Source organism: Nannospalax galili, unplaced genomic scaffold (assembly GCF_000622305.1).
Source record: "Nannospalax galili isolate Female #2095 unplaced genomic scaffold, S.galili_v1.0 scaffold1119, whole genome shotgun sequence".
Classification (NCBI taxonomy): Eukaryota; Metazoa; Chordata; class Mammalia; order Rodentia; family Spalacidae; genus Nannospalax; species Nannospalax galili.
The window spans coordinates 1,423,856-1,450,114 of NW_008343597.1; the positions used below are offsets into that span (position 1 = coordinate 1,423,856).

Consider the following 26,259-nt stretch of genomic DNA (forward strand, 5'->3'; position numbering starts at 1 on the left):
TTAGTCTTTTTGAGACAGGGTCTCCCTGTAGCCCCAGCTGTCCTAGAACTCATTATGTATGTAGACCAGGCTGGCCTTGAACTCACAGAGATCCGCCCGCCTTTCCTGGGATTAAAGGCGTGCGCCACCACACCAGGCTATAAAAACTTTTTAAAGAAAAAAGAAAAGGCAACTTAAAGCAGTTTGATCCATACAATACATAAAGGAGTGCTAACAGTTTGTTTTATTTTAGAAGAGGAAAAGAGAAAGGAGGAAAGGGTTTTTTTTGGTTATTCTCCCCCCACCCCCACCCTCAACCCACCCCCTCACTCTCTCACCTACATACTCACTTTTTACTCTCTATTCCCTCTTAAGGCTGTATAATTCCCTTCCCCCAGCATTTTTTGAGACAGGCTCTCATATAAGGCTGGCCTCAAACTGGAAATCCCCCTCTCTCAGGCTACTGAGTGCTAGAATTGCAGGCATGTCCCACCACACCCAGCTCAGAATCAGGTTTTTTTGTTTTGTTTTGTTTTTATTTTCCTAAGTTCATGTCAGACAAGTAATGTGCTGGTTCGTACAAGGTTTGAGGGTGGCACGTGTCATGCTTGTCAGCAAATAAAGAACCAATCATCACACTTATGAACCACAAAAGGAACTTCAGAATCAGTTTTGTACCCTGCATTTTTTGTTGAATGGTATATTGTATGTTCTTACGCGATCATTTTCTTCAAAAACATGATTTTTACTTTATAATTTTCCATCTCACAGATATACATAATTTTAAGCATTTATTTAAGACATTTCTAGTTTGACTTATTATCAGGACATTTTTGTATATATACCTTTCAATGCCTATCTGTGTTTCCTGTTTTGTTTTGTTTTCTTTTCTTTTGAGACAGGGTCTCACTATGTAGTTCTAGCTACTCTAGAACTACAATGTAGACGAGGATGGCCTTGAACTTACAGAGATCCTCCTGCCTCTGCCTTCCAAGTGCTAGGATTAAAGGTGTGTGCCACCATGCCTGGCTATTTGTTCTTTTAGGAGGGCTTCTTGGGAATAGAGTAAGTACCTCTAAGGCTATCAATTTTAAGTCCAATATCTATGTAGTAAAATGCACAGATTATAAGTGTTCCCCTTTGATGAGTTGTGACCCTTAGAGACAGCCAGTAGTTAACCACCACCCCAAACATTTCAATGTCTCTCCTAGGAGGACTGGAGAGATGGACCAGCAATTAAGAGCACTGGCTGCTCTTGCAGAGGACCCAGGTTTGGTTCCCAGCACCCACATGGCAGCTAGCAACTGTTGTAATTCCAATTCCAGGGGATCCAAGGCTCGCTTCTGACCTCTGAGGGCACTGTATGACATGGGTGCACTTATGCACATGCAGGCAATATACTCATACACGTTAAAAAATAATAAAAATAAAAATAAATAAATAAAATATTCAGCATCTCCCCCAACCACTTTCCAGCCCATGGCCCTCTTTCTACTCATAGAAGCAAATACTCTGTAAACATGAGAATGTTCTTAAAGCTTTGCACATGGAGCTCAGTCCCAGTGTGCCAGGGAATCTATAGCCCTTGAGAACGAGAAGGTACGTGTTTAAAAAGAGAGAAGCAGGGAGGCATAGTGATGCATGCCCGAAGTCCCCGTATTCAGGAAGTGAAAGCAGGAAAATCATGTTCAAGGTTTATCTTAGCTATAGAGCAAATAAAGGCCAGCCTGAGCTACATGAGACGGTGTCTCAAAGGACCAAAAAACAAATAAATAAGGACACATCAGGAGTGATTGGCAGCACGATCAGCACCCTGAGCCAGCCAGACCACATTCTTAGTCTCTACATGCCCAGGATCTGTCCACTTATCCATTGCTGTCTCTGGTTTGCCTTACCTGCATTTGTGAACAGGGGTCCTGTGACAAGCAGACTGGATGATGTGAACACAAGGCAGGTTCCTGACTGAAGAAGGGTGCTACTGTGTAGGCAAAAGGTGGGCATGGAGAGAGAGCCCTGGCTTAGTGGCTCTTGGGCTATCCCAGGCTGACCTACTTTTCTCCCTGCCAGGCTGTTCTTTGCTGGAGCCAGAGAAGGCCACCTTCCCAGCGTGTTGGCCATGATCCACGTGAAGCGCTGCACCCCAATCCCAGCCCTGCTCTTCACAGTAAGGGCCCCTGCTGCTGCTGGTCCAACACACATCCCCTCCTCTCTTTGTGCCTAGTCTCACTTGAGATTCACACATGCTGTCTGCACCCACAAACTTGTCACCCTCCTAGTCTGCTCCTAGATTTCGGTTGGCCCTCGAGAAGTTGGTACATGTAGACGCTGGCTCTGTTTATGTCAAGGGTTATAATTAGGAAAGATCCTGAGTTCAAAACACCCACAGCTCTCAGGCTGGTTCATTTTCATTCTCCAATCCTTTGGGAGCAAACCAAAGTGACTTGGGGTTCCACAGCCTCATGAAGACACATGTGTGTCCCTGGCCTTCCTGGCACCTGCTACCACAGGGGTGCAGCTATAGGCCTCTGCTCTAGCTGGTCACTGCACATGCTTACCATTCTCCTCCAACTTCCTGCCCCTGGGTACCCTGTCAGCCTCTTGGGAGATGCCATTGAAACAAATCTGGTTAAGAGCACACCTAATAAGAAACACCACGCAGAGAGGAAAACCAATCAGTTTAAGGTGGGCAAAAGGAAACTGGGGATGGGAAAGAACAGAATCATTTAGGGACAGCTAAAAGAAGGGGCAAAGACTCATCTTCATTAAGTCTTTTGAATTAATTTTAGTTTCCATCTGAATCTTGAATAAAGCATTAAGGGCCCCAGGAGAGGTGATCAGAAATCAGGATGATAAAGCTCATTGGGGGAATTTCACGATGTTCAAGTACAGGGTAAAAGTCGTCTTGATTGGGTAGTTGCAGGGAATGATGGAAGATGACAGTTTCCAATGAGTCACACAGCCTTTTCTCACCTTGAGTGAGCTGCAGTACTATGACTCTAAGGCAAGGACAAGAACCTGACCTGTCCATCACTAAGATCTGGTCACCGGCAGATCTCAAGAGAGAACTAACTTTTCATTGGCCTTCACAGATTATGAGGCTGGAAGAACATGGCTTGTTCTAAGATAGCCACAGAGATGACTTGAAGTTAGAAAATGGCCTCCATCAAGAAAATCTCACAGAGATGTTATAGGCTTCAATGAGTTAATATTCCAAAATGCTAAGAAAAGAATCTGGCCATGTTAGCATTTAATCATTTTTAAGAGAAAATTTAATTAGATGACTCATCCAAGAGAAAATGATAAAGAGAAGAACAAAGCCTCATCTTAATTTAACAATCTTCTCTTAAGAGGTCAAAAAAAGGTCAGGTGTGGTGGTGGATGTCTTTAATCCCAGCTCTCAGGAGGCAGAAGCAGGTGGATCTCACAGAGATGAAGGCCAGTCTGGTCTACATAGCAAGTTCCAAGCCAGCTAGGGCTATAGGGAGACCCTGGAGAGAGAGAGAGAGAGAGAGAGAGAGAGAGAGAATGATCCAGGCATGGTGATACATGCCTTTAATCCCAGTACTCAAGAGATAGAGAAGGCAGATCTCTGTGAGTTCCAGGCCAGAAAGAAAGAAAGAAAGAAAGAAAGAAAGAAGGAAGGAAGGAAGGAAGGAAGGAAGGAAAGAAAGAAAGAAAGAAAGAAGAAAGGAAAGGAAAGGAAAGGAAAGGAAAGGAAAGGAAAGGAAAGGAAAGGAAAGGAAAGGAAAGGAAAGGAAAGGAAGAGAAAGAAAACCAAAAATTAGCTTGAGCTATAACTGAGAGTAACCTGGGCTGACCCAGAGCCAGGTGACACCAGTGTGGCCAGTCTGGGTATCCACTCTGAATGGTTAGTTCCCAAGTCATACCAGTAGTTATATATTTTTATTTTATACCTATAACAGGAAAGAAATTTCTGGTAATGAAGGTGTAATTGCAACCTGGGCTACTCAAGGTGGCTGAGAAGTCTCCCTCTTGAGATGTCCTTTATAAAATAGCGTGGTTGGCCTGGAGAGGGAGGAACAGCCCCCAACCTGTGAACATCTCCTCCAGGCTTCAAAAATTTTCCTTCATCCTTGTTCCCACAGTGCCTCTCCACCCTGCTGATGCTGGTCACCAGTGACATGTACACACTCATCAATTACGTGGGCTTCATCAACTACCTCTTCTATGGGGTCACAGTTGCAGGACAGATAGTCCTTCGCTGGAAAAAGCCTGACATCCCCCGCCCCATCAAGGTGAGAGAATATGATTTTGGGATCCCCTCCCCTTCCTCTCTTGCATCTAGTTACAGTGCAGATTTTTTATTAATTGTGGTTCTTGGTCATATGTGCGCGAGACAGTCGCTTCCTTTCTTCACTGAGATAACCAGAGCTGCTGGCAGTTGGGGAAGAAGTTGGGCTTGGTGGCTTTCACACTTCATTCCTTTGTTTCTTGATACTCTTTAAGTTTTAAACTTCAGCTGATTTTCGAGGTTCTGTCTGATAACTGGGTTCATCACACTATGTCTCTATCATAAAATGAGTTCCCTTCTCCCATCTGCCTGTCTAAATTCTGAACATTGGCCAAATGGGCCTCAAGCATCTCCTCTTTATTGAAGCTTTCCAATCTTCTTCTGTAGTCTTTGATTTCTTAAACTCCAAAGGCTCGACACACTAGGGGGCTCAGTGAATTTAGTGATTACTACTTTACTAAAAAAAAAAAAAAATCTGATAGAGCTGGGCATGGTGGTGCTCGCCTTTAGTCTCAGCACTCAGGAAGGCAGAGGCAGGTGGCTCTCTGTGAGATCTAGGTTAACATGGTCTACATAGGGAATTCCAGGCCAGCCTGGGCTACTGAGAGACCCTCCCTTTAAAAAAACTGATAGTAGGAATGGATGAGATTGCTCAGTGCTGAGTTCTCCGGCAGCCAGAATAGAGCCTAGAGCTATTTGAGCAATCCTGTTATAGAAACAGACAAAATACTTCTAGAAGATTCTTCCTGCTGAGAAGGAAGGACTCTCCTTATCTCTCAGTTCTCTGCTGACGTTTTCACTACCACTTTTCTCCCAGTCTTAGAAAACTTCCTGGAGGGAAGGGGAAGTAGATGACCTCATCTCCCCTATATCATCCTCTGCCAGGAGGGATTGCCCCAGATTGTGAATGCATTCTTGGGTCATCTTGGCTCTCTCTCTCTCTCTCTCTCAGCAGGTACTTTTCTCTGAACTCAAGTTCAGGCCCCAGCCTGCCTTACACCCTGTTGGCTTTCCTGACCTCCTAGAACTAAGAGGCTTCTCTAATTGCTTGCTAGAAATACATTGAGGCTGATCCTGATGAGAGGGATGGTCTTCTCTGGCTGCCACAGGCACTTACATAGGTTATGACGTCTTATCTGACCCCACCCACGAAAGAGAATGATCAAGGAGGATCCTTACTTCTCTGTCCCACTGCCCAAGTTCACCAACATTTGTTGACATAGCACCTATGTTGACACAGAGCTGTGTGAACCTCAGCTTTTACCCTCAAAGATGTAGAAGAAAAGAGAAGATTCCTTGGTCCTGAGGGCTACACAATTCACAACACCTCTGTTCCACAGATCAACCTGCTGTTCCCCATCATCTACTTGCTGTTCTGGGCCTTCCTGCTGATCTTCAGCCTGTGGTCGGAACCAGTGGTGTGCGGCATTGGCCTGGCCATCATGCTGACCGGAGTACCTGTCTACTTCCTGGGTGTCTACTGGCAACACAAGCCCAAGTGTTTCAATTACTTCATTGGTGAGTTCTTGAGGCTTTAGGTAGCTAGAGAGAGAAAAGGGCCTCTTGGGCAGTGACATAGCAGTCTGATGGGGGAGCCCTACCAGAATCAGGAAGCCAAAGAACACCGTCCCTTCAGTCCAAGAGCTCTGGAGTCAGGGCCAAGAGTGACAAATGCCTTCCAAAGACCTCTGGGGAGAAGATAACAGCTGACATTCCCACACAGACCTTGAAGGGCAGCCTACCAGCTGTCCATCAGGAGCTACTCCAGGCTGGTAGAGACCAGCAGAGACCCTGGAATTGGGGGGTGGGGTTCAGTGGGTGCAGGAAAGGTGAAAGCCAAGAGCCTTGGTGAACTAGAGGTAGCCAACAGAAAATGCAGGCAACAGACACGCTGCTTTGCTCAGGTAAAACCCGAGGTGGAAGAGCTGTCGAACGCAGCCTGATTAGTGGGTCAGCAGCAAACTCAGTACTGACCTGGCTTCTGTGTCGTTTCTTTCCACAGAATCACTAACCCTAGTGAGCCAGAAGATGTGTGTGGTTGTATATCCCCAAGTGGAGGAGGATGCAGAGGCAAGTACGGACATGGAGGAGGAACAACAGAAGCCCATCTACCAACCCACTCCTACTAAGGACCAGGACTCCATAGAGCAGCCTCAGCCATGAGACCTGTCCTCCCTTTAACTGACTGCCCCCTCCTTCATCCCCCTTTCTGCCCTGCTTCCCTGCCTGAGTCCCCACAACACCACACACACACACACACACACACACACACACACACACACTTCTACTTCTGTCAGGCAGGGGTAGGACCTAGATGTCTATGGGAAGAAGTTCTAAAGAAAGACACTGACATTTGTACCCAACGACTCTGCCTGCCCGCACTCCAGGGGTTAGAGGGTAGACATGTGTGGGTACTCTACTGGGCCCTCTCTCTTGGCCCATGCCCTTAGGTACCACTTAGGAACCTGAATTCACTACTGCCTCCCCTCTCCATTCCTGAGCCCAAATGAAACCTCAGATCAGAAGGAAGTGGGAGTCACAGTGAATTAGTGGGGAAAAACAGAGGTAAACAAATGTCACCACTAAAGATCAGCTAGAGGGACATAAATGCCTCCCCATTCACCAGGGACCATCCTGTACCACCACCACATCATTCACCCAGTGTAGGTTCCCCAATCCCAGAATGTTTCCTTTCAGGGTACCTTCTCCCCATTGAGCTAAGGACCAAGAAGGGGGACCACCCTATCCCCCAGCTCCAAGCCAGGCTTGAAGAATACACAGGGAAAGTCTCAGATTGCAGAAACCCAGCCCTGCCCTTGCCCCTGCCCCCGTCCCTGCCCCCAGTGTGATACCAAAGCTCCCTGAAGCCAGAAAGACTTCTTATGTTCAGTCTAGTGGACATCTCCTTCTTAATGACAGAGCTACTCTGTCCCTCCTCACCCCTGTGTGAAGGAACAGTGGCCCTCTTACCCCAGCTCTCTTCCCACCCACAGCACTGCTGGTCCCTTTCACAATGCCCTTTTCCTCCTTTGGACCTTGGCTCAAAGACCAGGTATGAAGGATCCCCAAGCCCTTCAGGCCTGAAATCAGAGCCAAATCAGCCTTAAGTCACCTCCTATCCAAGAACTGAACCTAAAAATACTCCCTATTTCTAACCTTCAGGACAGACCTGGTGTTAAATGTGATCCATGGGAGGAAGGGTGCTTTCCCACCTCCCAGAGCTACCCATTCCACACCCTAGAGGGCTGTGTGGGGAGAAGGTGTTTTCTGAAGGCCAGTTCCTCTCCTTCCCCAACTCTAATGACTCCACCGCCAGTGTGACATCCCATTTAGGGCAACATGAGAGGGTAGTGTCAGAATGGCTCTCATTTTGGAGACCTCAGAAAAGTACCTTCTCTGTGGTCTGAGGGTTTCTGACTTTCCCTGTGCTCCAGGAAGGTAGCAGTGTTTGCTTTAGCCTGGCAACCTCCCCAGCCACACCTGTTGTGCTAAGGACTGGATCCTTTGATCCCAAGCAGGAACCCCACCTCCATTCCATCTGCTTAAACTGGAATACCCAGGGACCCCTCCTGGCTCTGCCATGTCTCCCAGCTTCCCACCTAGCTCACCTGACCCTTAATTGGTGAGAGGCTAGGTTTAGGCTAAATTATGGCCCTTCAAAGTCAAACCCAAGCAGGCTGTGGGGCCTCTGGAGGACCAGGGACCACCCTTCTGCTCCTTCTCATTCCTCCGTCTTTACCCACGCCTCCTTCAGCCACCCCGCCTTCAATTATCTTTTTTTTTTTTTTTAAGTGGATGCCTTACTTTTTGGATAAATATTTTTGAAAATGGTATTTTTATTTCTTTTTGACTTTTTAATGTAAGGTGGTTTGGGGTAGAGCTACAACCCCGATAATCTGTCATTGAATTCATTTAGGGTTTACAGTTTAGTTTTGTGGAATTTTTCTTTTCATGTAATAAAATGTGAAATGGAAATGAAGTCAATGTGTTGATAATCAGATAACCTTCTGAAACAGAGGTAGTGGACCTTTTTACTTGGTCTTTGGTTGTCAGGTTCCTTCTAGGACAACATTCCTAAAAATCTTTGATCTCCACACTTTCCATCTGGCCCAGGAATGTGGGGCCTGCGCCTTCTAACAATGACCTCCCATTCCTTCTGTGGAGTGCCAAAGGGTTGCTGAGTTCCCACTCTGTGTACCATCTTGAAAGCCTGCAAACAAACAGGAAAGAGCCAGTCCCTCTCCAAAGTAGAGACACAGGTGACAGAACAGCACCAAGCTGAGCCAAGGGAGGCAGAAGCAGAAGTGGTACCCCAAGGCTGGATAACAAAGACTTCCTGTCCTACCCAGCGGGAGGTGAGGCTCGTCACTCAGCTATATAGAGTCATATAGGGTGACTTTGCAAAGGAAGATTAAGAGGACTGTTGGACTAGGACTAGAAAAAGGAGATGAATTAAGGTCGCCTTGTATGCTTAGAAAAAAATTTTGTTAACATTTTAATTGTTTATTTGTGCGTGTGCCCATACATACACACACATGCCATAGCACATGTGTGGAGGTCAGAGGAGAACTTGAGGGGGTTGGTTCTTTCCTATCATGTGGATCCTGGGGAATCTATACTCGGGTCAGACTTGGCAGCTAGTGCTTTTGTCTGATGGGCTATCTTGCCAGCCCCAAGAAAAACTTATTTTTAAAATTAGGTGAGGTGGCCAAACATGGTGGCACACGCCTTTAATCCCAGCACTTGGGAGGCAGAGGCAGGTGGATCTTTGTGGATCTTTGTGGCCAGCCTGGTCTACATAGTGAGTTCTAGGACAGATGGGGCTACAAGGAGACCCTGTCTCAAAACAAACAAACAAAAAACAACAAAAAGACAAAAAAAAAAAATTAGGTGAGGTTTGGTGGTGCACGTCTTTAATCCTAGCACTTGGGAGGCAGAGGCAGGTGGATCTCTTTGAGTTTGAGGCCAGCCTGGTCTACATAGTGAGTTCCAGGCCAGCCAGGGATACATTAAAACCTTCTCTTTTAAAACCAAAAAAAGAAAAAAGGAAGGAAGGAAGGAAGGAAGGAAGGAAGGGTTAAGACAGGTGGAATACATCCTGGTATTTTGAGTTAACTGCTGGAGGAAGTTGATGGAGTAAGACCTGGTCCTTGCTTCTGTCCCTCCCTTTCTGGGCAGCCCTCCCAGCAGCCTGTCTTGGGGCACCATCATTCCAGAGCCAGCTCTCCTGACAGACCTATGACCTGTTGGAAGGAGGTGTGGGTGAGGACAAGACAGAACCCTTCACCATCTGGGCCACTGTGAGAACACAGCAGGACTCCTCCAGCCTTGGCCTGGCATTAACCCTCCTGCCCGTGGCTGTCATTCTTCTAGGCAGACTGGAAGCTTGTCATCCTCAGGGGCATTAAGCCAGGATGCCAGACATGGGGTGGAGGGCAGCCAGCCACAGAGCAGTTGTGTATGCATGGGCAACTCACTTCACCTGATGACATTTTTGGAGGGGTAGGGTTGGACCTCATCCCAGTTTCTTGATCCTCTAACTTTTGGTTGTCCCCAAAGGGCAGCGGCCAGTCTTGTGAAGGTGGCTGCCCTCCAAGCCTCATGTTACGTTCTTAAGCCCCCATTTGCTCAAGCCTACCATTTTCTTCTCTCCAGGCTGCCCCAAGTCTCTTCCATATTGCCTCCACTGTGGTGGGGCCAGGCCTCCCCAGTCCCTGCTTATGCAATGGAGACACTTGTCCCTGGGGTCCCTCTATATACAGTGATACCTGCTTATCTTCTCAACCTGGTCAAATGGGCAGGTATGGGTCTCCTCCTGAGCAGCAGACATTTATTTCTAGACCTTTTCCCTGCCTTGTTCCTGCTGGTGACTTTAATGCTGGGGATTTCAGATGTTCTGAGTTTAGACCATTTTTCTGACTTTAGACGATTTGGGGCCCTTTTTGAAGTCACTAAATCATAGCTGCTTGCCCACCCATTTATTTTTTCAACTTTAATTTATGCACATGTATGGAGGTCAGAGGACAACTTTTAGGAATTGTTTCTTTCTTTTCACATGTGGATTATGGGGATCAACCTCCAGTTGTCAGGCCTGGTGGCAAGCACTTTGACCCACTTTGGCCCATGTTCATGTATCAATATACTCCCACAAGTCTCTGTGATTGTGATGTCCAGAGTCTTTGCCATACTTTATAGGAATAATAAATTTATTACTGAATTTTGCAAGTCATCATGGGCTCCAAATAATTTTTGTCTCCTTAAGGGTATCCAAACATGTCAATCCTCCCATCCTTTTGTTGTTGTTTTGTTCTTATTTATTTTTGTAACCCAGTCTGACCTTGAACTCACAACAATCCTCCTGCCTCAGACTCTCATATGCTTGGGATTACAGGTATGAACCATCGTGCCCTGCCTTAATTTTAATTCAGGAACTATGGTTCCGTGGTTGAAGAGATTAAAAAGAAGTATCTGAGCCTATTCTCAAAGAACACCCTGGAACTAAGAATGCAGCTCAGTGGGTAACGTGCCTTCCTAGAGTAGAGGAAGCCTTGGGTTCAATCCCCAGTACCATAAAAAAAAAAAAAAAATTTTAAAAACAGTCATGGTGGCTGAATTTCAGCACTCAGAAGGCGGAGGTTGGAGGATCAAAAGTCCAAAGTCATCCTTTATGTACTCCTTGGCTACACAAAGATTTGGAGGTCAAGCCGGGCGTGGTGGTGCACGCCTTTAGTCCCAGCACTCAGGAGGCAGAGGCCAGTGGATCTCTGTGAGTTCGAGGCCAGCCTGGTCTACATAGTGAGTTCCAGGCCAGCTGGGGCTACACGGAGACCCTGTCTCAAAAAGACCAAAAAAAAAAAAAAGAAAAGAAATTGTTTGCCAGGGAAAAGAATCCAAGAATGACCATGTTGTACCCCTTTGTACCTCACAGCTTCTCTGTCAACCCACTCCACATTAGGACCGCCTCCTGTTAGTCTCCCAATCCGGACTGTGAATGTCCACTGGCAGGGTCTGCACCCAAAGTCCATCCAGAGCCTGAGCAGTACCTGGTAGCTTTTGTGCTCAGAAATGCTTGTCAAGCTCTGAGTGGTGGTGTATGCTGAGAATCCCAACACTTGGAAGATCGAGGCAGGAGGATCAAGAAATTCAAAGTTGCCAGGCTTGGTGGGGCACATCTTTAATTCCAGCACTAGACAGGCAGAGGCAGGTGGATCTCTGTGAATTCAAGGCCAGCCTGGTCTACATAGTGAGTTCCAAGCCAACCAGCACTACAGAGGGCTACATAGTGAAACCCTATCACATACACAAAAAAAAAAAGCAAAAAAGAAATTCAAAGTCACCTTCAGCTATATATTGAATTGAGGCTGGCCTAGACTACATAAGATCCTGTCTCAAAATCAAAAATGAGGACTTGGAGAATGGCTCAGCACTTAAGACCACCAGCTGCTCTTGCAGAGGACCTGGGTTTGAGTCCCAGCACCCACATGGCAACTAACAATCATCTATGACTTCAGTTCCAGAGGATCTGACAGCCTCTTCTGACCTCCACAGGCATTGTACAATATGGGTACACCTACCTACATACAAGCAATATACTCATAACACATAAAATAAAAAAATAAAAAAATTTTAAGAAAAAAAAAGTCAAAAACAAAAGCGAAAAAACAAGGGCCAGTGAAATGGCTCAGCTGGCAAAGGCACTTGGGGCCAAGCCAGACAACTTAAGTTCAATTCCCAGGACCCACATGGTTGAAGGAGAGAACTGACTCCCTAAAGCTGTCCATTGACCTACACATATATGCTATTGTAGGACTCCCCCAGGCTGGGGTACCCAACGTCCACGGGAGGCCGCACCCCAATAACTCAGTCCTCAGACCAGGAGATGCAACAAGCAAGAGGATTTAATTGTTTGCGCGACGGGCCCCTGCCTCACTCAGAGAGAGAGAGAGCAGCAGCCCCGAGCTCAGCTTACAGGTGACTTTTAAAGGCAAAAACCACAAACTACAACCGGCAGCAGTGGGAGGGAGGCCGGCAGCAACCGGCAGCAGTGGGAGGGGGGAAGTTTCGGGTGATGTCTGGCTTGTGTACGGAGCATGAAAAGTGAAAAGGTTTCTCAGCAGTTAGAATTATTTTACTTACTTCTTTGTTCTGAATATTCTTCTTTGGTCTGGGGGACTTGGTTTGAATCCACTTTAACCTGGGGGGCTTTAGTTTGAGTCCATCACTATAACACACATGTACTCACACAATATGTATATATATATGTAAATAAATGTAAAAAAAGTCAGATTTTTTTTTTTTAATCTTTTTGAGTCAGGGTCTCCTAGTAGTCCCAGCTGTCCTGGAACTCACTATGTAGACCAGGCTGGCCTTGAACTCACAGAGATCCACCTGCCTCTGCCTCCTGAGTACTGGGATTAAAGGTGTGCACTACCAAGCCCTGCTTTCAAAAAAAAAAATCAGATTTTTTTTTTTAAATGCCTGTCAAAGTGTCATGCAAGACAACAGGGGTGTCTGCTTTAGAGACAGGAATAAAAGCAGTAGAGAGATCAAAGGGAGAACAACACATTAACTGAGATCAGTTGCTTCACATTTTCTTTTTCTAAGTTTAAACAATCCAATCAGGCAGCCATTACAACTGCCATTCTGCAGGTAGGATTAAACAGCTTAACCAAGGTCAGAGAGCTAGCAGATGACAGAGGCCACAGGCCAGATTTGAGCCCAGTGTCCTCTGACTCGTCACAGCCATGCTCAGCCACTGTCCTATGGGGAAGACTTAGAGGCTTGTCACAAAGCCCTGGGATAACATACACCCATTGTTTTAGTTAATGCAAACAGGTAGCGACTGCAGCAGCAACAGGAAAATGATCCTGCCGAGCTAGGAAGGCTTCTTTCCTCTCCTGAACAAGAATCCCTAGTCTCTGGGTGTCACTCACTGCCTTCCCCACCTTACTCTCTCTTTCCCAGCCCCCTCTCCTGTTCTGCATCTAGAGCGCCCCTGCCTGGCTTATCCCTCAGTTACTGGGAAACACAGGTGCAGGCAGCGCCACCACCCTCTGCAAAGGCCAGGCACCTCCACCACTTATCTCACTGAGGCTCAAGCTGCAGACCTTCCATTTCCTGCTGGCTCTATTTGTACACCTCCCGCTTCCTCCTGCACCCCATTCACTACCACTGGTGCAGCTGTGCCCCTCCCCATGGCAGCCTGCTTGAGGCTGGAGGAGGTTCTCTGAATCATACACCTACACCATCACTTCAGCTCTTAGGGCCATTTCTAGAACAAACCTATGGCCCTTTCAGAGATGTTGACATCCCCTAGTGCCCATGAACAGCTCAGCCTCTCAGTCTTATTTTCCTTGTTGATAAAATTAGTATAAAAATGACTTCTTGCCGGGCGTGGTGGTGCACGCCTTTAATCCCAGCACTCGGGAGACAGAGGCAGGCAGATCTCTGTGAGTTCAAGGCAAGCCTGGTCCTCACAGTGAGTTCCAGGACAGCTGGGGACTACAGGGAGACCCTGTCTCAAAAAGACGAAAAGGAAAAAAAAAAAAAGACTTCTCTGTCTTCCCTTCTACTTAGCTCACAGCAAAATGGTCACCATGGAAAAGTATGTGTTTCATTGATTGAAAAAGCATAATTTGTCAAATGACACAAGGCCTACAGATGATCGTTATTTCGAAGTTAAGGAGAAAGTAGAATTTCTCCTTGAGATAGGTCCTGGCACCAATCCCCGCAGCCTGCCTGCCCACCAACCTGACCATGTTTCCTCTTCCTGCTTCTCAACACCCAGGGCAGAGTTGAGAAGCGCTTCCCCCTGCTGGCGACCTAATTCCAAACTACAGCTGCCTCATAATTCCAGAATTAGGGGGTCAATATTGCCATCTAGTGGTCAGTGGAGGCCCTGTCACCAAACTCAAGTTCTTGTAGTCTTGGTACCCATTTGGCCCCGGCCTTTGAAATGCAGAGGAGAAATCTCAGCCTGATTTCCTGAACTCTGTGTCTAGGATGCATGCAGATCTCCCCATGCCAGGGCCTCCATGCACCTTTGGAGAAAGCACATTTGGCCATACTTCAGGCTACATTCAGAGCATCTGAGGCAAATTGTGGAGCTCGAGAGGGAGAATGCTATCAAGAGAGGATAACCTCCTGACTAGTGAGCAAGTAACATTTTAGCTTTTACTTCAGTGGTCAATGTCACATGAATCCCATCCAAACTTACCCCACTGTGGTCCTTCACAGTGACCTGGTCTTTAAAATACCCAACTTATAACCCCCCACCCCCACCGCCACAGCCGCCACCACCGCCATTTATTAGTAATAAAAGAGGTAGCAGAACTGGGCCTAGTGGCATAGCTGTCATCCCATCTGGAGAGAGGCCGAGGCACACATTTGTTGTTTCTATGTTTTCTTTTCTTATCACTAGGCCTCCAGCCCTGTCTGAAGTTCCACAGGTAAAGCAGGGCCACAGAAGGTGCCTCTGACAGGAGGGAGTGGGGAGTTCCCAAAGGAAAGAGAAAAGGGAAGTTGGGGGACAGTACAAGACCAAGAAGTGTAGACAGGCAGCCACGGGCTTCTCCTATAGACCCTAAAACATAACCCCAGGAAGAGGTGATGACAAAAGAGAAGGCTTCTCAAGCCTACAAGAGGAAGTGGACCCAAGAGACACACACTAGAGGTCAGAAAACAGCCATGCAAAAGGAAAGACAGCAAACTGAGCTGCAAGGAGCTCCCGAGCCTGCAAACCCAGGGCACAGGAAGCAGGAGGCAGAGCCTCAGGCCTGGGTGGGGGGGTGCGGGGTGCCAGCCTGAGCCTCTTTCGGGGTGGGGCAACTGGAAGAGAAAGGCACAGAAGCCTCCAGAGGAGTATGGTTGCTGGTTTGGGGGCAGTAACCTGCCTGGGCCTAGGGTACAGGGCCCAAGTCCTGACCAGGCACCCCTCAGCTGTGTCCTGGCCGCCAGGGCCTGTGCCAGGCTGCTAGAGGTGGTCAGGACTGGAAACGTGTGCAAACCTTGTGCAAAGACCTAGCGAATGAGCGTGCCCTATGCCAGGGGACAGGTAGTGTTGAGCCTAGAACTTACCACTACTTTCTAAACCCCTCAAACAACACTGCCCTATACCCAGGAGAATGCTCTGAGAGGTGGGACTACAGAAGGAACTGACTTACCCCAAGGGAGGTGGAGTCAGCACCGGGAAGACAGGGTGGAAGATGTGTCAAGGGATTAGTTTAGACCAAGCAGTGGTGGCAGGCACTGGAGGGATGCTTCCTCTACCGGCCTCTAGCATGGCATCTCGTTCTGCACAGATCTCTTTGGAAGCTGGAGGGTAGAACCAAGTTCAGAGGGAGGAGCTGTCCTGGGAAAGGGACTGAAATCCCTTGAGCTCACAGGGAGAGAAGGGGCCGTTCTCCCAAACAACAACTTCTGGACAGCTCCTGGCTGGGGCTTGCACCAAAGCGGGCCCCAACTGCTAAGCATCCCTCCCTCTGGGGTGTGCCCTGCCCCTCCCTGAGTCACACCAAGGAGAGAGAGGGGGAAAAAAGGGAAGAGAAGAGACAGCAAAAGGAGGAAAAGGAAGCAGAGCAAAGGAGGAGAGAAGCCACACAGGAGTGGGTGACAGAAGAGACCAGAGAGGGCAGATCTAGGGCAGATCTGGGGTAGGGGCAGATCAAGAAAGCATCCCAAGGAGTGCCCCCAGAGCAGGGCCCCGGGGCGGGGAGCCAAGGGGGCGGGCCGGCCATGTCCCACGGGACCTACTATGAGTGTGAGGCTCGCAGTGGCCAGCAGCCACTAGAATTCTCAGGGGGCCGCGCTGGGCCGGGGGAGTTGGGGGACATGTGTGAGCATGAGGCCTCCATCGACCTCTCTGCCTACATCGAGTCTGGGGAGGAGCAACTACTTTCGGACCTCTTTGCAATGAAGCCAGCGCCTGAGGCCCGAAGCCTTAAGGGCCCGGGAACCCCTGCCTTCCCCCACTACCTGCCGGCTGACCCTCGGCCATTCGCCTATCCCTCCCATACATTCGGCCCAGACAGGAAGGCTTTGGGGCCTGGCATCTACAGCAGCCCAGGGAGCTACGACCCCAGGGCTGTGGCCGTGAAGGAGGAGCCTCGTGGGCCAGAGGGCAGCCGAGGTGCCAGCCGAGGCAGCTACAATCCCCTGCAGTACCAAGTGACACACTGTGGGCAGACAGCCATGCACCTGCCCCCCACCCTGGCAGCACCTGGCCAGTCCCTGCGTGTCCTCAAGGTAAGACTTAACAAGGCAGTTTTCCCTGCCTTCCCCGGGCTGGAGCAAGCTGGTCGGATGGGGGAACTTTAACTTCCCCCGATTACACTCCTAAGTCTGTTTGTTGGTGCTCGGTGAAACTGACCCACCCGAAGGTCCTCTTTCCGGCTCTATGAACACACAGTGCTCTGACTCCACTGGGTCCTGAAGACCCTTGTGGTAGCTGATCTCAGACCCCGGCCAGCTTGCCTGCCCACCATGCCCTTCCTCTTGTTTCCCTGTTTCTGGAAGAGGAAATGCCAGCTGATTGTGGAACAGGGGCCTCCCAATGGACAGACCAAGGGACAGTGTCCTCAGGGAAGGAGGGGGCATAAAAGGAGCTTTGGGTTTCAGATAGAGGACCTTGTGCATCTGAGTTACCGACTTTCCCAGAGGCAGGCAGGGCAGTGACTGTTCCAACCTGGGAGACAGAGGCTGCCTTGGAATCCTATATTCCTTTGCGGCCCCAAACATGGGATTCCTGCTCAGCCTTTACTCTGCCTCCTGGTGGGCCCTCACCTCTCTGTCCTTCTGCCTTCCCCTCCAGGCCCCTGTAGCTGCTGCTGCCCCTCCATGCAGCCCCCTTCTCAAGGCACCCTCCCCAGCTGGCCCCTCGCACAAGGGCAAGAAAGCAGTGAACAAGGATAGCCTCGAGTACCGGCTGCGACGCGAGCGCAACAATATCGCAGTGCGCAAAAGCCGGGACAAGGCCAAGAGGCGCATTCTGGAGACGCAGCAGAAAGTGCTGGAATATATGGCTGAAAATGAGCGTCTGCGCAGCCGCGTGGAGCAGCTCACCCAGGAGCTGGATACCCTGCGCAACCTCTTCCGCCAGATACCTGAGGCCGCCAACCTCATCAAGGGTGTGGGGAGCTGCAGCTGAGCCTGGCTGGAGGACTGTGGACACCAGTGTCTGAGGACCCCCCACCTTGCTAGGGTCCCAGAGACCTACACAGGCCAAGCCTAAGACAGAAACCACGACAATGGCAGTCGCTGGCGAGGTCGGGACCATAATGATTCTATGGCAGAATAAATTGCACTGTGACTTGGTCCTGGGGCTGTTCTCTGGGCTTGGGGCCTGTAGGAGTGGTGAGTGTGCATGTGCCCATGGGAGGCCCTGAGGGCAGGGAACGTGTGTGGGGGAAACTACACTTCTGTCTCTATGCCTAGAAGAATACACGGTGATACAGACAGCCCACCCACTGCTCTCTCCACCACACCTCACAGCCAGGCCTCAGGGCTGTCTTCTGTCATTGCACCACCATGTCCTTCCACCCACACACTTGGTCCTTAGTAAGTTGAAGGCATGCTCACCACTGCCATGACATGCAAGGACCTGGGACAGCCTCAGGATACTCTCCTGAGTGAATCCTAGAGCTTAGGGTGATCCCAGCACTACACAGTTCCTGTGCCCAGACCCACTGACCCTACTAGACCTGCTCTCTTACTGTAAGGTATAGGTCAGGACACTCCTATCCCAGGTGACCAAAAAAAATTCCTGATAGCTCTGCCCTATTTCTGGTCCCTTGATCCAGCACTCCATCTCACCTCTCTAGTTCCACTTCTCAACCTGACAATTCACCCACTCTGGCCTTTATCCCTCATCTCCTAGGGCCCTGCTCCCTCACAGTGGAGAATGTTGAGCACTTGAGGGAGGAATCAGTTGGGAAGAGCCTTGGAATCTGATTTGTATGTAAGAATGGGGATTATGAAGAAGAGAAAGGCAATGAGCCTGTGGCTGTGAACCCCCACACTACAGGTGTTTTCTTTTTCGTGGAACTACAGTCTAGGAAGAGAACAGCACGGTAACCGGGAGCTCAGTTTGCATCTTGGTCTGCTACCTAGAGGCTGTGTGACCATGAGCCAGTTACTCTTCTTTTCAGTGATCCAATTTCCTCACCTGCAAAACAGGAATAAGCTGAGTGCCTATCTCATACCGTTGTTTTCATAGAGAAACAGGGTCTGGCATATGGTAAGCATGAATATTCGCTCTGCTTCCATTTTGCTGGAACCAAAAAGACCTCAGAGATCTCATCTCAACTCATTTTGCAGGCAAGGAAACAAGAGAGAGGAAGGGACTACCTAGAATCACAGAACTATTTAGAAACAGAATCAAAATTAGCTCCATGAAATCACAGATCTCAAGAGGTGCTGGGAGCGACCTCAAGAGATCATCTGAGTGAGCTTTGCCCTCAGACTAGTAAGATAGGGTGAGCCACATCTTGTAGATAAAGCAGGGAGGGCCAGGAGGGACAAGAAACAATCACCTAAAGCTCATCAGTCCTCTGCTGCCTCAGCACACGGTGCTGTCTGTCCTCTATGCGCACATCCGCCTCTCAAGGAAATACAGTACAGGTGGGGCAAGTGAGGGCTAAGGATGGAGCCAAGTCAGTAAAGCGCTTACCTAAAAAGTCAAGACCCTAGGTTACATCCCTAGCACCACTTAAAATAATGATGATAATAATAATAGGGGCTGGAGAGAAGGCTCAGCGGTTAAGAGCACTGACTGCTCTTGCAAAGGAGCCAGGTTCGATTCCCAGCACCCACATGGCGGCTACAAACCGTCCTTAACTCCAGTTCCAGGGGAAGCTGAAGCCTTCTTCTGACCTCCGCAGCATTGCGTGACACAGGTGCACTCACATACATGCAGGCAATACACTCATAGACATAAAATAAAAATAATAAAATATTTAAAACAATAATAATAATGAATTGCCCAACAGGGTTAGAGGCTAGACATAATAAAAACTACAGGGTCTGCTGAGAGAGAGACTTGTATCTGAGTGATGACTGTCCTGTTTCTCTCTCTACTCTGGACCTCGGTGGTAGAGTGCATACATCCCAGGCATCTGTGTGTACCAGACCGACCTCAGCCAGAACTCTGGTCCCTTCCTGCCTTTGCCTCTGAGTCTCAGCACTATCTCTTCCCTATTTGCTAAGCCCCTCAACCCAGCTCTGGTTTGGGTGAACAGGCCTGAGCCTTTAGACGGGAGGACTGTTTCCTCAGCTATCTGAGTAAGAGGGGAAGGTGCTCATCTCTTTGGCACCTGGGAGAATCCTCTCATCTTCCCTGTAGTCCAGGGGTATGGGTTGCATGGAGGGGGGGGCGTTGCAGAGAATGCAGCAAATGACTCAACCTCAGGGTTTCCTCCTCTCCACTCAAGACCATTGCCTCTGGACTCCTTTTAAAGGCATTAGATGGTAGGACCTGGTTCACCTGGGCATCATCCCTGAACTTCTTTCCCATAACTCTGAGCTGGGTCTCCTCCCAGCTCCCCCACCGACCTGCCATTCCTTAGGGCTGGTGACTGAGAGAGCCTTTCTGATTGGCACTGAAGCTGGAGAAGAGCCACCTCCCCCCTGGGGGGGGGCTGTCCCAGTGAGATGTGACAAGGAGCAGCTCAGCATAGCCCCACTCCTTTTGGTCAGATCCTATCCCAAGGAGATGACTTATAGCGATCCAACTCCAATTGGCTTTGGCCAAAGTAATTTATTCAACAACTATTTGTCAAGCATCTTTTCTGAGAACAAGACAATTTCTCTGCTGCAGGAGTAGAAAGAAAAAAGCAATAATCAAGTATGTCTCCTGTCTCCCATGGGCACTCCACATCCCCCCTCTGTCCTTTCTCAGGCTGCTTCACTTCCAGAGAGCTGCCTTCCTTCATCAGCACGTTTGTAGGAGCTGAGGGACTAGAATGAGATGGAGGACTGGAGGAAAGGGAAGCAGACCCTCCCTGCTGGCTCCTCTCTCTCAGGATTCCTTCGCCCTTAGGACCCTAGGGTGGCCATGGCTCCCCTACTGTGGGAGTCCAGGGTGCCTGCCATTCCTGTGGCTTTCCTGTGATTCTTTTTTTTTTTTTTTTTTTCAGACAGGGTCTTACTATGTGGTCCTGGAGCTCTCTATGTTGACCAGGCTGGCCTCGAACTCACAGAGATCATGCCCACCTCTGCCTCCCCAACTGCTGGGCCTGAATCTGTCCTTTATATATGACACCTTTTAAAGCCCTTCATTCTCATTAAGCTATTGGAATGTGCCTATGAGGAGGGAGACTTTCAGATGGGAAGGTTAAGGCCTCCTGGAGGAAGTGGCATTTAAGTTGAAACCTAAAGCATTTCGAGGAGGTTGATGTGCCACTGGGTCAAGTGTGAACAGAGGGAAGAGCTAATGCAGGCGACGAGTGCAGAAGGGAAAGAAAGGAAGCCAAGTACCGTGCCTGAGTGAAAGGACAAAGGGTTAGCCAGAAAAACATCTCCTTTATAGAAAGGAGTTGAAATGACTCTCCGCCATTCCCTCTGTCCTGAAGCTGGGGTAGAGAGAACAGGTTTATCTCATCCCCAGGAGTGGCCTCTCAGAGCTGCCCATAGGGAAAGGACACAGCAGAAAGGAGCCCAGGGAAGGGCAGTTAGCCAACCTCAGCCTGAGTTTGGAAAGGCTCCAGGACTGGGGGTTGAGAACTTTTAAAACCAAGCAAATCAAGGCCCGACAACACACATACATTCCTCTTGTTTTATAACCCACAGTCAGGCCACTTTTCCTTCTTGAGCAGAACTGAGGACCAGGACGAGAGTCTTGAAATGAGAGACAGGATCTCAGACCACAGGGACGCTTCCGAGAAGGAAGGCTGTGGGGAGATACTGATACCACGAGGGAGGAAGCTGCCCAAGGTGAGTCTGCCAAGGTCAGTCAGTGGAGCCGGTGGCTTGTGAAAGCGGGGTGCCCCCCCTGCTCAGTGCACACCTCCCTACCCCCACAGATTGCCTCACTCCCCGGCCCTAGTGGGCCCCCATCCCAGTGTTGCAAGATCCCAGTTGGGTTTGGGGTGGAAAGGGGCCTCTTCACCTCTATCCCTTGCCCTGCTCCAAGCTTATGAGAGGACTCTACAATAGAGGTATGAGATGTAGCAGGGCTGAGGGTCTAGGCATTCCTCTTAAACCTTCGCCAGCCCCCAGCAGGCAGACCCCTCCCTCCAAAGTGAGAGTGGTCTAACCTGGACAGGACCCCTGGGCCTGACCTTAGAAAACCAATGACACATGAGAAATCCTCATGTTGGGAGAAAGAAAAAGGTACAACTTAACTTCATCAAATTGGCCATCAGATGTGACCTGAGGGAACATTGGAGGGACCCTGTGTCCTGGCAAAGAAAGGCTTGATTACAGGAAGAGATCCACCTGCAGAGCTGTAGCCTTCCACTTGTTTTAGAAAGGAACAAGATCCTAGGCCAGACATGGCTCATGCCTTTAATCCCAGCACTTGGGAGGCAGAAGCAGGCGGATCTTTGTGAGTTTGAGGCCAGTCTGGTCTACATAGTGAGTTCCAGGACAGCTGGGGCTACAGAGAGACCCTGTCTCAAAAAGACAAAAAACAAAACAACAAAACAACAAAAAAGAAAAAGGAACAAGGTCCTGATGTAGGTACAGGCAAGCCATACCAAACATGGCTCCCTCGCAGAGTCCTGGAAACTAAGCTTCATCCCAAAGGCTCGAACTCAAAACCCCTTATTGTCCCCCACACCTAGTGATATGGTCACCCTGGCCAGGACATCCAACCTTGCAGCAATCAGGACGGTTTGCAAAACGCCCACTAGCTCCCCTTTTGTTACCATCTGAGGTTAGGACTGTACTTTGGAGATAAGCTCAGGCCCCACCCACCTGTCCCACAGACTGCTGGCCTGCTGCAATCGGGACGGTTTGCAAAACCCCTACTAGCTCCAGCTGTCAACATCTGAGGCTAGCTAGGGCTGCACTCCAAGATAAAGGCTAGCCCCACCCACCAGCCCTGCCTTCAAACCTCCCAAGCATCATGGCTAAGAGACAGAACTCCTGGAAGCCCAAATAGGGTCCAGAAGCCTTACCCTGGCCAGCACAGGGACCTTCCTATCTGCCTTGGTATTGGTATACCGTCTCTAGCCTCATGCTCTTGTTTTTGGTTTGGTTTATTGAGACAGGGTCTCACACTGAAGCCCAGGCTAGCTTAGAACTAAAGGCAATTCTCCTGCTGCAGCCTCTTGAGTACAGAGATTTCAACATGATCGATCACACTCAGCTTCCCCTCACCTTCCTTCTCATCATATTCATTCTTGCTCTTTAAAAATGCTTATTATAGCTGGGCATGGTGGTGCACGCCTTTAATCCCAGCACTCAGGAGGCAGAGGCAGGCAGATCTCTGTGAGTTCAAGGCCAGCCTGGTCTACATAGCGAGTTCCAGGACAGCTGGGGCTACAGGGAGACCCTGTCTCAAAAAAGACCAAAAAAAAAAAATGCTTATTATTTGGGAGCTGGAGAGATGGCTCAGGGGTTAAGAGCCATCTTAACTGCTCTTCCAGAGGACTGGTGTTTGGTTCCCAGCACCCAGATGCAGCTAACAATGTCTGTAATGCCAGCGCCAGGGGATCTGATGCCCTCTTCCAGCCTCCTTGGGCACTGCATGCAGGTGATATAGTTACATGCATGCAGGCAAACACTCGTATACATAAAATTAGAATAAATAAAAATTTTAGATGCTTATTAAACACTCTAGGTCGGGCACTTGTAGGAGCTGTAGGACAATAAGAGGATAGTCCTTGCTCATGTGAAGTTTACATGGTAGTAAGGGTGAGAAATATGGTGAAAGCAAAAGGCAACATGATTGCTTTCATTTGTTGTGAGACAAGGTCTCACTGTGTCATACAGCCTGGGCTTGAACACTCAATCCTCCTGCCTTAGCCTCTCAACTGATGGGATTACAGGTGTGTACTACCATGCCTGGCATTCGTGGTAGATTTCAATGGAGGCCCCTGGTTTAAATGTGAGGGTCAGAAAAGTCTTCTTTGTGAGAATGACATACAAACAGTCACTAAGATGTGAGTCCGGCAAAAAGCAGGCTTCCCAGTATAGAGCCTTACCATAAGCATGCCATTACCATTCGCTGGCACAGGCTTGGTGGGGGTGGGGCAGACTAGACTGGGAGGGAGAAGGATGCCAGGGCTAAGGCCAGAGCTGCTAAAACTCCCTAAGGTGAGAGACAGAGCATAAAAGGGAGGACTGACCTTCCAGGAGAAAAGAACACTTCTCTCTGTTAAGGAGAAATGGAAGTGATATAAACAGATAAAAACACAAATAGGGAACAGCCTCGCCACCAAATGTGACCTGAGTTTGATCCCCAGAACCCACATGATGAGCAGAACTGACTCCTACAAGTTTTCCTCTGACCTCTACATGTACCATAACATATATACATCTCTCTCTCTCTCTTTCTCTCTCAAAAAAAATTTTTTAAACCAACTTGTGGCAATGAGTGTAAAACAAATAGGTTTGGCTGGGCCTGGTGAGGCATACTGTAACCCCAGCACTCGGGAGGGTAAGGCAGGAAAACACAGCTGACTGAAGCTGTTCCCAGCTTGCAGTTTTTCTTTTTCAATGTGAGAGAAGAGGTAACTAAAAGTTGCTGAAAGTGTAAAATCCCAGCTGCTAAGGGTGGAAGGAGCCAATTGCTGAGATTTCTGAGTTGGGAGCATACAATTGAAGTTGATGATAAGTATTTTAGAGTGACAATAGTCTGGCCTCCAGGATGATTTCCTCAGCAGTCCTTAGCTGCTCAGACACCAGTGCAGGCTGGTTGGTACTTAGCCAGAGAGGTAGGGTGGAAAGGACAGGCAGGGGAAGGGAGTTGAGGACATTTTGGAAAGAATTGCAGTGGTGAGCCTATAACCTAAGCCAGAGAAGGGAAGACAGAAAACAAAGAGTCCCAGTTCCACAGTGAGCCTGTCCAACTGCTGCAGTGACCCAACCTAGCAACGAACCATAAGGAAAAGAGATTATATCAGAGAAGGGGATGTTTGATTCGGTTATTTCATAGATGCTGCAGTTTCTGCTGGTGATAAGCCTCTGGGCACAACCCTGGGAGTGGCTCACTTGAGTGGAATGGAGGAAAAGATGTTAGGGCTGGAGGGGGAAGGCTCTGAATGGCAGCGTGCTGAACAGAGCATTCATACCTATAGTGACTGTGTTCTTGCCCATCCTTCCTCACACCACACCAGTTCCTCCTCACCATTCCCAGCTTCCTGTCTCCACACAGTGTTCCTCCATTTCTTTCCCAGGCCCTCTCCTGTTTTTATCCCCATCCTCTCTCCTGTCATCACCTTCTCTCTTCCCTCCTGTTTCTCTTCTCTCATCATAATGTGATTCCACCTTCTCTGGGTATACATGAGAGACTGTACTGCATAGTGGGTTAAAGCCTGTGCTCAGGTGTCTCTATGTGGGTTAAAATCCTACACTGCTACTTCATCGCCCAATTTTGCTGTGCCTCGGTTTGTAAAATTGAGATAATAATAATAATGATACCCGAGACTCACATGAGTACAAAATGTTTGGAACAGTGCCAGGACACAGAACATGCTTGGTGAAAGTGTTGTTCTCACTGCAGCCCCCTCCACTGTTCCTCCCTTACTTTACCCATCTGCAAAGATGCAGAGATGAGGAATAAGACTTAGTTCCTGTTGGAAGTCTGATAGAGAAACAGAGATACACAGAAGTCAACACAGAGCTGGGCATAGTGGTGCATGTCACTCGGCACTGGGGAGAGGAGGCAGGAGGAGCCTGAGTTCAAGGCCAGCCTGGGCTACATAGTGAGACCTTGTCTCAAAAAGAAAAAAAAGTCAGGGTAGTATAATAAGTATAATGAAAAGATTAGGAAGAAATGCTGTTGGAAATAGAGGAGATGCAAATGAAGTCTGTCTTCTGCCTGGGGGAGCAAAGACAAGTCTCAATGGCAGACAACCTGAATCTTAAAAGATTAAGAAGGGCTGGGCATGGTGGCGCACGCCTTTAATCCCAGCACTCGGGAGGCACAGGCAGTCAGATCTCTGTGAGTTCAAGGCCAGCCTGGTCTACATAGTGAGTTCCAAGCCAGCTAGGGCTACAGAGAGACCCTGTCTCAAAAAAAAAAAAAAAAAAAAAAAAAGATTAAGAAGGATAAGCAAGGGCTGGAGAGATGGCTCAGCGGTTAAGAGCACTGGCTGCTCTTGCAGAAGACCCACATTTAGTTCCCAGCTCCCAAATGGTGGTTAACAACCATCCCTAAGTCCCCTGGACTCCAGGTCCAGGGGATCTGACACCTTATTCTGACCTCCACAGGCATTGCATAACACAGGTGCACTTACATAAGTGCGGGCAAAACACTTGTACACATAAAATTAAAAAATCAACAAGTCAAAAAAAATTAAAAAGGGATATGCAGTACAAAACAGGGATGAGGTGTTCTAGTTGAAGAAACCAGGGTTTCTTCCAGGGACTTCCTACTGATAAGAAGGCTGACAGTAGGTCCTTAACAAATATACTTAGCTAATTGTCACCTTCTTTGATAGGCTGCTATGTTCGTCTATGAGGCACCATATAATCTGCCTATAGGCATGCAGGGGAGGGAAAAGAAGGTGCTCCTGTGTTTCTTTTAACATGTGGCAAGTTCCAGCCACATTCATGAAGTTAAGAACACCTACTCTGGCAGGGCCTGGTCCTCTCTCAGCATGGCCACCAGGGGGCAGCAAAGACTGGCCATGGCTGCAGACGAGGCCCAGTAAATTCAAGAGAGCAGACAGAGCTCATTGCACAAATACACTTAATTGGGAGATTTTTCAGGGGGAAAAAAGTGTTCAGACATTTGAAGAAAACTGGGTTTGTCTTAGAGACAGAATACGTCTCCTAAAATATGTATACATGTTAATAAATTCTTATTTTCTAAATTCTATAAATTGAAAGCACATATATATATATAATTTTTTGTCTTCTAGTTC

The 26,259-nt window shown here is 48.6% G+C and overlaps 2 protein-coding genes and 1 non-coding gene across 4 annotated transcripts in view; 2 read left to right on the plus strand and 1 right to left on the minus strand.

Annotated features, from left to right (window-relative positions):
* Positions 1-8,210, plus strand: part of Slc7a8 (solute carrier family 7 member 8) — a 60,339-nt gene extending 52,129 nt beyond the window's left edge. For both annotated transcript variants that reach the window (XM_008839885.3, XM_008839886.2), the window contains 4 exons: positions 2,047-2,143; positions 4,086-4,235; positions 5,572-5,749; positions 6,234-8,210. In XM_008839885.3, the coding sequence (XP_008838107.1) occupies positions 2,047-2,143; positions 4,086-4,235; positions 5,572-5,749; positions 6,234-6,394 (586 nt within the window). In that variant the 3' untranslated portion in view covers positions 6,395-8,210. The remainder of the gene's footprint in view (positions 1-2,046; positions 2,144-4,085; positions 4,236-5,571; positions 5,750-6,233) is intronic.
* LOC115071513 lies at positions 532-637 on the minus strand. The gene has a single exon (XR_003850593.1). It is a non-coding gene; the product is annotated as a small nucleolar RNA U13 (small nucleolar RNA).
* A 7,555-nt stretch (positions 8,211-15,765) lies between the features above and the next one.
* Cebpe (CCAAT enhancer binding protein epsilon) lies at positions 15,766-17,541 on the plus strand. The gene is made up of 2 exons (XM_008839887.1): positions 15,766-16,474; positions 17,040-17,541. Exons 1-2 carry the CDS (start codon positions 15,965-15,967, stop codon positions 17,373-17,375), a joined length of 846 nt encoding a protein of 281 aa, XP_008838109.1. The 5' UTR covers positions 15,766-15,964; the 3' UTR covers positions 17,376-17,541.
* The last annotated feature ends 8,718 nt before the right edge of the window (positions 17,542-26,259 follow it).

Bases quoted from the DNA above. Each gene is read 5' to 3' on its own strand.
- Cebpe (XM_008839887.1), top strand. From the start codon at position 15,965: ATGTCCCACGGGACCTACTATGAGTGTGAGGCTCGCAGTGGCCAGCAG. The intron at 16,475-17,039 runs GTAAGACTTAAC...CTTCCCCTCCAG, and splicing joins AGTCCCTGCGTGTCCTCAAG to GCCCCTGTAGCTGCTGCTGC.